The 14771-nt window shown below is 34.7% G+C and overlaps 1 protein-coding gene and 1 long non-coding RNA gene across 5 annotated transcripts; both read right to left on the bottom strand.

The window, feature by feature from the left end:
• Positions 1–4715: 4715 nt before the first annotated feature.
• On the bottom strand, positions 4716–12136 carry LOC147392669 (uncharacterized). Of its 4 annotated transcripts, XR_015182055.1 has the most exons (7): positions 11863–12136; positions 8948–9802; positions 7818–7991; positions 6606–6748; positions 5877–6064; positions 5041–5151; positions 4914–4942 (listed from the first exon to the last, which is right to left on the bottom strand). XR_015182055.1 is itself a non-coding variant. In XM_086455720.1 (6 exons), the coding sequence occupies exons 1-6, from the start codon at positions 11983–11985 to the stop codon at positions 4885–4887; spliced, it is 1464 nt and encodes a 487-aa protein (XP_086311846.1). In that variant the 5' UTR covers positions 11986–12134; the 3' UTR covers positions 4716–4884. The 4 variants fall into 4 exon arrangements, 3 of the variants coding, with proteins under 3 accessions (XP_086311846.1, XP_086311847.1, XP_086311848.1); XM_086455720.1 differs by lacking the exon at positions 5877–6064 and having other exon boundaries at positions 4716–4942; positions 11863–12134; XM_086455721.1 differs by lacking the exon at positions 5877–6064 and having other exon boundaries at positions 4716–4942; positions 11753–11892.
• Positions 9923–11746, bottom strand: LOC147392670 (uncharacterized). Its single transcript, XR_015182056.1, has 2 exons — positions 11649–11746; positions 9923–11545 (listed from the first exon to the last, which is right to left on the bottom strand). It is a non-coding gene; the product is annotated as an uncharacterized LOC147392670 (long non-coding RNA).
• Positions 12137–14771: the final 2635 nt, after the last annotated feature.

The following is a 14771-nucleotide window of genomic DNA, read 5'->3' as shown; positions in this document are numbered from 1 at the left end:
GCTATTTCAATTTTTTCACAATTCTCACCGTGTAAACTCAATATTTAACAATTGAGATTTATCCTCGGAATAATTGTCACAATAGTAGAAAAATGTGATTTGATAAATATTTTAGAATGAATATTATCAAGGTATTTTTTTGAGATCTCTCTTGTCTATCAGTTGGTAAAATTTTATTTTTTTTGTTATTAAGATAAACATTACGAAAAAATATTGAAGCGGCTTCCTCCCACAATGGCACTACCACAACATTGGGAAAAATCACAAAACATTTCTTAGTGAGAAAATGGTTTACTTTGGAAAATATAATTTGTAAAGGTAATAATTTTTTCTAAGAAATTAATCTTTTACATCTTCTGAAATTATCCTCTCATGATTGCACCTCTAAACTAAACCAACTCTATTTTTGAAAATGCGTGTAATTAAGTTATCCTCTCAACGAATTGACGAATTAATCATCCATTCATTTTCCTATAATCATTTTTCCAAGAAATTCATTTTTCTTTGAAAATGAGTTCTCTGCAAACATAAAGATCCAAAGAAGAAATTTCTATTATTGTGAAAATTCCAAACAGTAGAATTTGCTTTGGAAAACCAATTTTCCCAAGAAAAAACTTTCTTAGCTTTTGTGCATTGGACCTGCCATTATCCTTCTATTGGAAAGAACCCCTAAATGATCACAAAACAGGTGCAGATAGCTCCACGCGTGTGGCCCATCATGTCTTGTGTCTGATTTCATGTATTCACATTCTTTGAAAGTTTGTCACCATTATTAATTTGTTTTATATAAATAATGCATGACTACTGCTACTTGCTAGTTCATGACTATATATATATAGTGCATGTTCACTTGTCAATTTGAATTTGTTCTTAGTTTTACAAATGAAAACAATATTAATAATTCTTGAAATATTGGAGGAAACTATGTGTGCGTTTGGTAACACTTCCAAAAGTCTGAATGGAGGTGGTCCACCATTAAAATTCAGACTTTTTGAAACATGTTTGTTTAAGTGCAGAGTTCAGAACAAGAAGAAGATTTTAGACAAATAAAATCAATGATGAAAAGTCGCTGGATGGAACTTCTGAAATCTGAAAAAAAAAAAAAAATTTATTCATAAAATACAATCCTCAAGTAAGGCAAGCAAGCGAAGGGTTCCAAAATGTATAAAAGAGGAACCAAAAGATTTTGATTGAACTCATGAACATACGTTGTGATTGACAAATCACACTCCTTCAATGAAGATAACAGAATAGAGAAAAAATATTGTTTATAGAGTGGTCGTATGGTCGCATGAAACCTTTTGTTCAAACAAACATCAGAATCGCTCAGACGAACATGGAATGCATCTGCTGTAGATCTCATCACAATAGGATGTGTATCCTGCTCACTACATTCTCCCAACATATCCTGCTGCAATGGCGAGTTTCTCATGTTACTACTTGACAATAATTGACAATAAGCATCTCCAAAGAATCATTATTACGTCCTTCACTTTTTCATGTCCACGCATAACCATACCTTTCCCTATCCGTGCCAGTCCTACCATAGCATTGGATTGTAGGGCAACGTTATGGCATAAATTCCTTTACTGACGTATATTGCACTACATTTCCACAAAGGGTCACTGCCACATACAATCCATAAACCCATTTTGAAGATTATATCAATTGCTTCTTCCAAAGTTCATTCACTTGAAACCTGTAGTGTTGATCATCAACAGTAATTTGTTAATCATAGAACCCAAAGCCTGAGCTGCTGAAACATGTCCTTTGAGAAGGTCAATCATTAATAACTTGAGTATTATTCTCACATTCAGAAGGGAGGTTTGAGGGCGGAGTGCTATGATTACTGATGCAAATAGACATTGAAATTAAATATGTGGATGGTTTTATTATGCATAACCTATTATGTTTTTTGGTTAACAATTTATTAGAATTATAAAAAGGTAATATTATCAGAATGACCATTATATTTTAAAGGCAGATTTATCAAAACATGCACAACTTTTCGTTTATTTACCAAAACGGTACACTGTAGCAATTAATTCCGAAAACGGTAAATTTACCGTTTTCGGAATTAATTTTTTTTACCAAAACGGTAAAAACAGTAAAATTTATTTTTTTATACCGAAAATGCCCTTTTTTATTTTTTTGAATGAAATTAAAAAATAAAATTGATTTCGATAAAAAAAAAATTATAAATACATATGATTGTTGGATTACCGAAAGAGAGTGAATCTTTTTAGTTGGATTTTTATTTTTTTTTAAGATTAAAATTGTAAATATATATGTAAAACAAAAAAAGGGTATTTTCGGTATAAAAAAAATATTTTACTGTTTTTACCGTTTTGGTAAAAAATATTAATTCCAAAAACGGTAAATTTACCGTTTTCGGAATTAATTGCTACAGTGTACCGTTTTCGGAATTAATTTCGAAAACTCTACCGTTTTGGTAAATAATTTTAAAATTCTATTTGTAACAAAAAATTCTTAAAAATAATAAACAAACAACTTTTCCAGAATAAGATTTCAAATTTCAGATTTCAGAAAACAGACTTCAGTCTTTAGAGTTCAGACTTCAAACTTCAGAAGTGTTACCAAACATACCCTAAATATATACCCTACTCTATTGCATTATAGAGCATATAGTTAATTTTTTCTTCACACTTCATTTGTTTTTAATAATCATTTGTCAGTTTTACTAAATTTAACCACTTGATTCTTTTAGAATCTTTTTTGATTTTGTTATCAAACAATTTTCCTAAATCTACCTATTTCATTGTTTTAGAATTTTTACCAATTATAACTCAAAAATTACAACAAAATTCAAATATTCCACAATCTTCTTTTGATCTCATATCATCTACAACCTTGATTTATTCGAGTTGGACAAAATTTCAGTTAACTAGCTTTTAAATCTATTCTTAGAATCTGAATAGAAAAAATTTACAAATAAAACTTCTATTCTTAATGAAAAATCAATAAAATTATGTAACAATAGAAATTTCTTTGGAGAAAACTATTACAATAGAAGAAGAAAAAGTTGTAAGTTTTATGTAGTACTCAAGTTGTAAGCCCCCAGTATCAGTGCATGATTATAATTCTTCTGCTTTTGTTTTTTTATATTTTTTAATTTGATATAAAATGTGTATCTGTCTAATGAGATGAAACCTATCATTTTGATCAAGCCACCAATATCTCTCTAGGTACTAAGATGGACCTATTATTTTTGCATAATCACCTACTATTTTATCTCATCTTCAATCTTAAGATTGTTTCCTTCAAAAATCAAGATACCATTATTTGGTTTTTGGAAAAGATGATGGTTTTTTTCATAAGAAATCAAATAAATAATTAAAAGTCATCTTAGAAATTGAAGAAGTGTATAAAATTATCTCTGTTAAAGGAAAAGGAAATCAATATGAAATCCACTCATGCATAATAGGCTTTTTTTTTTTTTTGCTAATCGAGTGTCCGGGCCAACTTGTGCGCACCGCGACTAATCTCGGGGAGGATTACCACAGTAACCCACCGCCATGGTCTCCAGTTAAATCATGAGAAAAACCCAAGAGGGGAATCGAACTTGTGACATGCGCCTAACCCACAATTCACGTGCTCGCCCTTACTACTTAGGCAACCCATGGGTGGGTTCATGATAAGCATTTCTCAAGCAAGAAATGATTGTTTTTCACTACAAATTAAAAAATAATAAATAAATAATTCCCTGCCATGGGAACCCTAAACCCCACAACATAACAGGAAAAAAACATGACCAATAATAATAGAATTGGGAAACAAAATCTGTTGAGTCGACCCCAAATGATTCGGATGGGATAAAACTTGTTATTTTAGAGTAAGTATACGATCCAAACAATATTAAAGATTATTTGAGTGTTAGTGAAGGATAATTGCGTCTCTGATGTAGCGAGGTATCACCGGAGAAAAATCAATTTTACCTGCCTTGGTTGTTCTGATGAACAACTTTCCATAAATGGCTAGGCCAACTTTAAAAAAAGGGATTTGTGGTTTCTTGCAACTCTATTTGACATCAAATATAGCATTTGTCCGTGTTAGATTTGTGAGTCGCCCTAGAGTGACCCCAGCGGGGGACTCCTTGACGTGGTGGCGAGTGCATGTCTGTAGATGCATTTTACTTGTATCTCGGAGAAAACACATCTATGTGCATGCACGCCCCACCACGTCAAGATGTCTCCTAAGGTTACTCCAGCTACAGTTAACGGATGTATTTTTGAATAAGACAAATCAGAGAAACCTTTTCTCCGATGGGATTTGAACCCAAGTCTCTCATAGAACAGGTTACAGATTCATGATTCACCAAATACACCCAAATGATCTCAGCACGGTTTTGAAGAAAGCAAGGAGAGAATTACAAATTTCCTATATGTCATCCCTTCGAAAAAGTTTACGAGAATGTTTAAAAGTTGGCATTTTTTTTACCTTATTACTCCTAATACCCTCTACGGAGTCTTGGAAAATTTCATAATCCATGGTAAAAACATCCCACTGTAAGGCCATTTTGCTTAAACTAAAATTATATGTCGATAGGTGAGGAGGTGAAATACGTAGAACACTTTTGGGCCCTTAAAACACCTATGTGGAGACCTCTCCGTGGACTGTATAGAGAATCCACACTCTTATACTTTCTGTTAAATTGCAATATGGTGAACCGAAGATAAAAATTTACGAGATTGAAATACAGCACTAAAGAAATGAAATTATACGAGAATTGGCACGTCAAACATATAAAAAGCAGGTAGAAATGCTTTTGAGAAAATAGGAGACATCTAACAACTCAAAAGTTAAGACTTCCCTACTTTGATGTATATGTACAGTTCTTCTGAAGAGAAGTGACTTTTAAAGGTTTCAGATGGATCCCTCAGTGGCACCCTCACAAACATTCCCTCGGCAAAGTGGACACACCCTGTGAAGAACCAGAAGAGGAATTAAAACAATAAAAATAAAAAATAAAAACAGGAACGAAAGAAAAAGGCATGGAGTGTTACACAAAGATAACAATACCCGTGTATTTCTTTGAGCCATTTATCGACACAGGACATATGGTATTCATGATGGCAGGGCAGAACTCTTATGTCGTCCCCTTCCTCGTACTCAGATAGGCAAATGTAACACCTGCAGGGTAGATTATTTGTCCATTATAGTTAATAGATTAGAACAATATGATATATTATACCAATGACGATCAAAACATATATCAATCAATTAACCCCAAGGGGTTGGCCTTGTGGCAAGCCGAGCCTTGATAAGCTCCTCAAGAAGGGTAGGTCAAGTGTTTGAAACCCCACGAAGCTATGAATTCCTTGGGGCCACCCTCCAGGGTCCGTTGACCCTCGACTCAACTAGTTGCACGTAGGACTTTCCGAAGGGGCGGTGTGTGTGACCATGGGATTAGTCTCACCTGAAGGGTGGGGATACTCACAAAAAGTCAGACCATTCCGAAACTTTTTTGCCATATAAGACAAAACATTTCTAGAATGTTGTCTACGGAACGCTGTCCTATATATATATATATATATCAATCAATTAGAACAACTAAAGTATTGTTAATAAAATGATGATGATATTAAAAAAAGTGACTATTAAAAATAACTCATTGCTGCATGGATACACAGCTTGCAAAAAAAGGGAGTTCTATGATGAAAACCATGCTCTTTTGTTGATGATGATGATGAAAGGAGTTAAAAATGGGCATTCTAACATATTCACAACATGTGTAAGTTCTGTCTGCCTCTACATTAGGCCTTGGACATTTCGAACTCCCAAGGACAACTTCATCCTAAAGCCACATGCTGAAAATTAAGTTCCCAACACACAACAATATGCCAACATTGAATTACCTTCACGCATGGTCCTTTTCATTAAACTGGTTATCTATATGCACCCTGCCAAAAATAAATTTCCTAAATATTTCCATTATGAAATTATCTCCAAATATGCTTTCCATGCTCCCAACCCCAAGACTGTCTCGGTCATCATCAATCGTTATACTCTCCACAACTGACAATATTATAGCCCTTAGCTCAACCTGGGAGGAGCCAATCCAGTTATGTCAGACTATGCATTTGTGACTGCAATCTAAGCCAAAACAAAATCTATAAAGGTTTATTTTCCAATATTCTTGTGAAAGATGGTAGTTGGTGGAAATATGTTCCCCTGTAAGATTTTTCTTGAACAAAATATTTAGTTGGGGATCGCTCAAACCCAAAGCTTCCCTCCCACCACCGCAAAATTAAAAAAAATTAAAAAAAAAAAAAGGGACCTCAAAAGAAAAAAAAGAGAGAATTATATGGGGATCAGATTATCAGCCTGAAGATTGTATTGAACCAATACACACTTGATTCATGCACTCATTTTGGGCCAAATATTGTAGTGGAATCCACTATTGCCTCACTCGGATCCCACCACAAATCTGACGAAAATTTCACGTGTATATTGGGGTCAATCTGCTTCAGCCTGATACAAGTTCATTTTATGATCTGGGAACAACATTTCACAATCAACAAATTGAGTTGTCTTCTAAGTACGCATATATTTTTTCTACAGAAGATATACACCAAGAAACTTACTGTTCTACATCATCTCTACTTTCAGCTGCACTAGGTTTTTTGTGACTCTTGAGAGGAAAAGAGTTAACAACAGACTCTGGAGCTGGAACTGAGACCATTGATAGTGCAAGTGACATAGGTTGACGATGTATTTCATCCAGGACCTGCAAATGCCATATTTGTAGCAATATTAAAACTATCATAAATAAAGAGAAACTGAGACGTTAAAACTCTAGTAAAACCCAAGATTCAAAATGAATATTGCAAGGAGCAGGTACATACAAAGGTGCAACAAAGTAGAAAAAAACAGCACAAATTAAATATATAGAAATGGTTAACTCGATGCCATATATAATCTACAAAGGATCTAATTCAGATGACAAATTAAAAGCGGCTACAAATAGGGAAAGAGGTTTGTGGCCTGTCAGTTCATGCTTCTTCTCTGCAATGAAACCCTTTTCTTGCCATGCGGAGAGTTAATATTGGAAACCCAGAAAGGGAAACCATGAGTCAAACTAAAGAATGAGTCCGGAGAGAACAAAAGTAATTTACGAGCATGATTCAAAGCAAACATCATAGAACTAAATGTGACACTCAAAAGTACCATCACAATTTAAATAATCCAAATCTCTCAATTCAAGCATGTCCAGATTGTCTGAGCTTGCTTTACAAAATAACAAAATAGTTGACCCCTTGAAGTAAATAGAAAGTGTTTAGCATCGTCTGGTAATCTGTTGACTAGGCCTATGCTATTCTGCCAGCCCGACAAAGATATACCCTTTCAGTGTGAACCACACCACTGATCGTTTAATATCTCCATAGAACATTGACCTTCTATGCTGCAGGATCTTGTTAGTTATTAAATGCTGAGTCACCCAATTCTAAAGAAACCCAATACCCTTCAAGTACAATACAATTATACAACAAGTCACACCACCTCAGAAAACAGAAAGCGGAGGCTGAAATACACTCAAACTTGCTCAACCATCTATTAAATCCATGCCCGTAAAACCCAACCATGTAGTGATGAATAAAACACTAATGGTAACATATTGACAAGCAGACCAATAATGTTTGATTAACCATGCCAACGACATATGATATAAGGAAACTCCTGCCTACGGATTAATAAATTATTCACATCTAAATGGGAAAAATACCAACAAGAAAAACATACTAGAAATTCGCACAACCATGCCAATGCATGCTATTTGATTCAAGAGGAGGGCATACCTCAAATAAGGCCTCAGCAAGCATAACTATTCGTGAAATACTTCCACGAGTACCTGACTCTTCCGCCATCAAAAATGACTCGCATGAGCATGTTCCATCCGGGTGAAGCCCAGTTGCACAAAAAGTAGTTCGCCGATTGCTTTCATCAAGGCCACCATGAAATCTTTCCCAGATCTGAAAAAATGCATGTATAGATTAGAGGACATAAAGTGATGAAAATAACCCAATGGACCAGAATGTGAATTGATGTGGTACCAAAACACCTCATAGATAGTATAGCCAACAGAATTTGTGAGGTTAAATGTATCTTGACCATTGGTCATTCCAAAAAATATAATTGAAAAAGAAAATTGAATGCTCTTGCTTCAACAGAGGATTGCAATTTTAGGTTTCCATGCAGATTCACTAAGATAATTAACACAACATGGGACATAAAAAATAACAAGAAATGACCCCAAATCACATTTTTTTTTTGTGTGTGTGTGCATAGAGATAGTGGTTAACAAATGAAGTTGGGTTCAAGGGAGTTTGAACCTAGGAGGTGGGAATAACACTCCACACATCTTACCACTTAGCTAAGTTGGCACTTCTAAACAAATCACATCACTCTCAACTCTCAATAAGACCATATATAACTGAATGTTGCTCAAGAGCAGAGACCCATTAACCCCTCCTCCAGTGAAGAAGTACCTAAATGTAACCACTTCCAAAGGAAAAAAAATTTGATCTGACGATGAGTTTCCTCACAAAAGATCGAAGTGAGAAATGACCCCAAATCACATCTCAAACCCTCGATAAAAAAATTAGAAGATTATATTGAAATGAACAGATCTCGATAGCATATTAACAACCCCCACCCACCCACCCACACACACACACAAAACGCACTGAAGAAAGTGTCCAATAAATGTGACAGATTCCAAATGAGAAACTGTCGTGAGATGCAAGTAAACTAATTGGGGAAACAATTTAAAATGTTAAGGCCTTGCATATACCAAAAGTGATTCTAAAGTACCAATGTTATAGTAAAATAGAAAAAGAAATAAAGTAAATGTACTTATGTGAAGACTTGCATAAATTAAATAACATGTTTATGAATTGTCCTGGAAGGAAATTATATAAGAGTTCACCTCAGATCTTGAATTCCATTGCTCTTCAAATATGCCACGATTTCTACTGCCCAGATATCCCGAATCATTTCCAATCCCATCCTCAAAGAGATCACCACCGAAATCAAGTAGCCATCTGTCACGAGATCCCAGGTCATCAGCATTCTCGTTTGAGAAAACTAATGATCGAGAATCACCATGCCTTCTAGAACCGCGCCTTGAAAAAGCATCCCAAAATAGCCTTCTACTACTACGCCTTGCCTCACGGTTACTTATTTCCCCTGTTCTACTAAATAAAGAGTTGGAAGAGATACCCACGACATCAACATGAATTATGCTTCCATTTATTCTGTCTCGTTGCCTATCTGACATGAGGAATTCAGTACCTGGAGGAGCTGCTTGAGCAGTTTCATCTCCAAGCAATGGTGAAGTTACTGATGAATCAGGAACAACAGGAACAGTAGATGAATCAGAATTATGAATGCTAAGGACATCGTCTGCAGAATTTTCAATAGGTGGTACCCCATTCACACACGAATCTCCGAGTTCCTGATGACACGTACTGCTTGAACATACCCCCTCAGGAGAAATACGGGACCCATCCTCATTTTTAAGAACATCAACCTCGACAACAGCATCCAAGCTAGCCCCTACATTTACAGACGATGACTCTGGAGATTCTTGTTCTTTAGAGGAGCCACTATCTACATCACTAGTCCTCTCTAAATAAGACAAACTTCCATTTTCAGTTGTTGAACTGGAACACTCAGTTGCCGATGAAAATATCAAAGGGTTATCCTTCTTTGAGCTCTGAAGTTTATCAATAACAATGGGATCACGAGATTCTGCAGAATACTCTCCTGGATAGTCTTCCATCTGTAAGTAAAGAATTTAACAATAATAAGCTTCAATTTCAAAACGTTTGTTTGTGCAAGACTTCCTTCTGCCAGATGCCTTTGGTCCCGACCATCCCGGAGTGCAAAGAGTAAGATTAAAGGGTTTTGTTTTTCGATGGAAAGAACTTGTATTTGATTTCAAGCTGGTGCTTTTCTTTTCTGTTTTCTTTGGGGATTTTTTTTTTCCTTTCTTTGTTTCATGCTTTGTATGATGTTTTGTAGGTAGTATATCTCTTGACTTCCTCTTCTCTTTCTATCGAAATTTTATATTCATCAACAGAAAAACTATACCAATCAGGGGAAAAAAAAACAATCGCAAACCTAATTCCATGACAATTATTATCGAATATCTAATTATCCAAACCAATAAAAAAAAAACAATAATTATTATCGAATAAAATAATATTAAAAAAAAAATGAGGGAAAATATGTTTGGGGAAAATTTCCTACATAACATAACAATGTATCCTAGATTGTCCACATCACACCATATCATATTTAAACTATGTATCCTAGATTTCCCTGATGAGTGACCACCCTTGATTTTAAAATTTTTACATAAATGAAATTAAGCCAACTTCTTTCTGCATTGTGGTGGATGCTATGGGAGTTGAATTTTCCACGTGGCAAGAGGATAAGGTGCCAAACCATGTGGAGCCTTTGTTTCTACCACCTCAATTATGATGAATTGGAAAGTCAATCCATCTAAACTGCTATCATGCACAGTTCAACCTGAAAATATGTACCCTTAAAATTGAGTATTGTGATGGTTCTAATCCAGGAAAAAAAATAGAAACTATAAATGAAGGAAATCCACTGGTGCGATGTGTAGCATATGGCTCTGCTATGTTTGTGTGTCTGTGCCCCCTCTTCTGTTGGCAGTAGCTTTGTCTTGGCATAAGGGACCGACTATACACCAAGTAGTGGATTCCAAGGTCCAACTCGCTAAGCTGACTAGGGGACAACATGCCCCCTTGCATGAAGGTGGTTCGAAACCCCACCAAAAACCGTAATTTTTTGGAGTAACATTTTTTTAACTCAATTTTGTACTTTTTCCCTAGGGGCAGTTTCATCTTTGTACTGGCTATAAATTCATAGCCAACTCGTTTAGGTTTCTACGAGGGATTTTCAGTTTTTTTTAGAGGAAGTGAGATTCAAAGATTGGAACCTTGATTTTCACGAAAATAGTGAAAGGATCTCATCATCACTTGTGGACACAGGCAATCTTATTGAACCCCGTAAATTATGTGTTGACACTCTTTCTATTTTAGCACCTTTTTAAATTTCCACAGACTCAAAGAGTAGTCCACATTTTCAAGCCATGGCCTTAAAACTCGTTTTGACGCCTCACCTCGTCTATGAACGAGACCGAGTCGTCTCGGGCGAAATATCCGAATTATTTGAGTGGTCTCAGACGAGATTTAAAAAAATGCCTTAGAATTAGAACAAACCGTGTCTTTGAGACGACTTGTCAATTCGTCTCGGTCTCGACCGAGATTTAAAACCATGTTTCAAGCACCCATCAGAACCCATAATTTCAATATTGGAAGGAAATTATAACAAGATCAATAGAGAATGGTTTCTATCATTAAAGCTGGAATCCAAAAACAAATACCTGACCTTATTCCCTTCTCTCCATAAGTAATGAAAGGGAAACAATGGATTATGTATTCCTCAATCCCTACTTCTACCGAATTATTTAACATGTTTGTTGATTTGGTACCTTAAGTGATTCAAATTGATCCAATCCTTCGTTAGATTCAATTTCAACAAAAAAAAAAAAAATTTACCGAATTCAAATCAAGTTTCTAGATTCAATGAACTACATGAAATCAGAATCCAACCGATCAAGATTAATTGAACCGCAAAGAAACCATCGAAACCCTAGTAATCATCAACAAACAAATATAATTAATAATTCAAAAATTACCAAAAAAGGAAATTATCTTCTGCATCAAGTAAACGATCCCCAAACGCATCAGAATTCAGAAACCATTGAATTAGGGTTTAAAGATAGATTTGATTCTTAATAAGTGTTACCTCATCGATCGGAGCATGAGAAGTGGAGCCACCGCAGATCAAAGATGAGAATCTGCGATTGATGGCGCGGTTGGATCGGGGCCGCGAAGGGCGCGACCCCAATCGACTACTACTCGAACCCATCTCTCTCTCTCTCTCTCTCCCCCCTCGAAATGTCGACCTTTCCTTCAATTTTATCTTTTGGCTTTATATGAGAGAACGAGATTGTTTTATTTTCAGAGGTACGAAAATGATTCTGTCAGCTTGGCCTTGCTGAGGAAGCTGAGCTGAGGACGACTTCCTCAAAAGTCCAAAATTCAAAGCCAAACCATTTCCTTACTAACATAGTAAGATTTTCAGACTTACTAAGGGTCGTTTTGCCCAAATGAATTGCCACATCAGCAATCCAACTCAAGAGCACTTTAAGTTTCATCTATAAATTCAAAAATCAAAATATAATTTATTTTAAGTTTGATCCAAAATTTTGAAAATGAACGGTTAATAAACTTCCACGTAACTCTTAAATTTAAAATTAAAATTCAACCATGAAAAATAATCTTTTTTTTTTTTTAAAGAAAAAAGATGAAAGTATATAGAATTTTGTCCTCCACAATCTTTAAGCATCTGATCATGTTTTTGGATGCAACAAGATTATCTCGAAACCCTTTGTAAGGGTGAACTGCTTACTAACTTAGTAAGGCTAGTCGGACTCAAGTTCAAACTTCAAATTATTGGTCTTTATAGGGATTCGTGTTTAGATAGAATTATATAAAATCAAAGAAAGTCCCTTCAGAATGATAGGAATCTTGCATGGTGGATAGTTGGTGCCCACGTGATACAAAAGTTTGTTGCCACCTCCGTGGCACACGTGTTGGGCCCACTGACACGAGGAATACTTGGCATACGGACCCACATCTATCCGGATCGAATGGACCAGTTCTGTTTTGGGTAACAATGTAAGATCTTATGTGCAACGGTTCTTATGCAATCTCATAAATTAGGTATGGGTGTGTTGCAAGTGAAAATTTGATGTGCTAATAAAAATTCTCCATAAAAATTGCCCTCTATTTTCTTCTTTATCTTCATCTTATTCATGATTAAGATACCAATTACAGATAACATTAAAAGACAGAAGAATAATAGAATAAAGTGAATTGAAGGAGACCACAATGACTCCTCTAATAAGATATTTAGTAGGATTGAGATACAAATAAAATGAATATTTTTTAGGTTGAGCTGCAACAAACAACTTCTGATCTATAAGTAAGTGTTGATCTCAAAAAATAAATAAAAGACTCTTTTCAAGATAGTTTATGGATTTATATAGGACTCTATATGTTCATTTACTATGTAATTATTGAGTAAATTAGTAAGAAAATCATACCTTTGGCGACACATTGGTCAATTTGAAAGATTCAACCCCAAATATTCTGACAGAAAATTGTTGTTTTGAAAGTTATGTGCTAAGTTGATGAATCTACGGCACGTTGCCATGTCTACTAAAAAATTATTAAAATAAAGTATTTAAACTACTCCCAAATTTTCTTTCAATGACCAATCACTTTTGCTCATTTAATACACATGATGTCATGCCATTGATTCATCAACTTAATGCATAACTTTCAAAACAACAAATCTCGATTCAAATATTCTTTCCTTGCAAAAATAAAAGCCAAAAAAAAAAAACACTTCCCAAGAAAAGAAAGGGTAAAAGATGACTTCTCCACACATCGACAATGGGAGCAGTTTAAGTTATGTCTTAAATAAGTCAAATCATATATACTATTCTAATATTATTATTATTATTTTAATCTAGGCATGTTTAAATAATTATATTATATTGTTTATTCTCGCAAGGTAGATTGGTAGATGTTCATTCACAAAACCTTTTTTTAAATAAATAACAAATATTTAAATAACTAAAAAAAAATTATTTTGCATCAAATACATGGCTTGAGTAATGAAAACTAGCTTAATTATTTTTAAAATGTCAAATTATCTCGGATCTTGAAGGAGTAAATGTAATGGATGATTGACATTAACTATCTTGCTCGATTACCCCCAAGTCATCTGTCTGGAATGAGTTTTAAAACCTTGGATTCTTATTCTTATTAAGAGACAAGATAAATTGGGTAAAAAAAAGTTCAACTAAAAAAGAATTTAGAGAATAGGTTTTGATGGGTGGGACTAGACAAAACATGCTACTTCATTCCATTTTATCCAAAGCCAAGGACTTTGCAATTGAGAATGAGTCCATATATGTTTCTATTATCTCTATCCACATTCTTTCGGATATTCCTCTTTCTCTCTCTCTATCTCTACCTTCAACTTGAATGTTTCTTTTGGAGAATTACTATTGGCACCTCAACCTTTACTTATTACACCATAAGTTCTTAAAGTAGTTATCACATCCCAATTAAAGATTAAAATACACTATTCAAACATTACAAATGTTTGACTCAAATTATAATCTCAACCATGGTTTCAAAACTCGATTTGACTTACCAAATAATAAATATTCCATATATCGATTCATCCAAAAAAAATATAACAAGATGGACTATGTCCTTCCTATGACCATATCGTTGGATATTCCTCGTGATTCACACCACGTGAATCCCATACACAAACAAGGGGCTTCCGGTCCCTAAATCAATCCACTTTCTATAAGGAAAAGCAATTGTACGTTACAAATCAACGATGGTGCCGAATTCTGATGATCCTTATATCTGACACACCTGTGTGCTCTTCAGCAAATTGGGTGTTGTGATGGGTTTCTATCTGATAACAATATAAAGAAGAATGACAACAAGAACATTAATAATGAGAAGAAGAGCTTACCAATCTAATTTTAGCTTTAGAGGTGAAATTGATCTTACGATACAATGGTGGTGGAAGAGGAGGAGAGATGTTTGAGTATTATTAGGGTT

The sequence above is a fragment of the Akebia trifoliata genome, chromosome 10 (genome assembly GCF_017979445.1).
Source record: "Akebia trifoliata isolate Shusen 1 chromosome 10, ASM1797944v1, whole genome shotgun sequence".
In the NCBI taxonomy this organism is placed as follows: domain Eukaryota; kingdom Viridiplantae; phylum Streptophyta; class Magnoliopsida; order Ranunculales; family Lardizabalaceae; genus Akebia; species Akebia trifoliata.
Note: the sequence above shows the minus strand (reverse complement) of the source record. Positions and strands in the feature narration are given on the sequence as shown.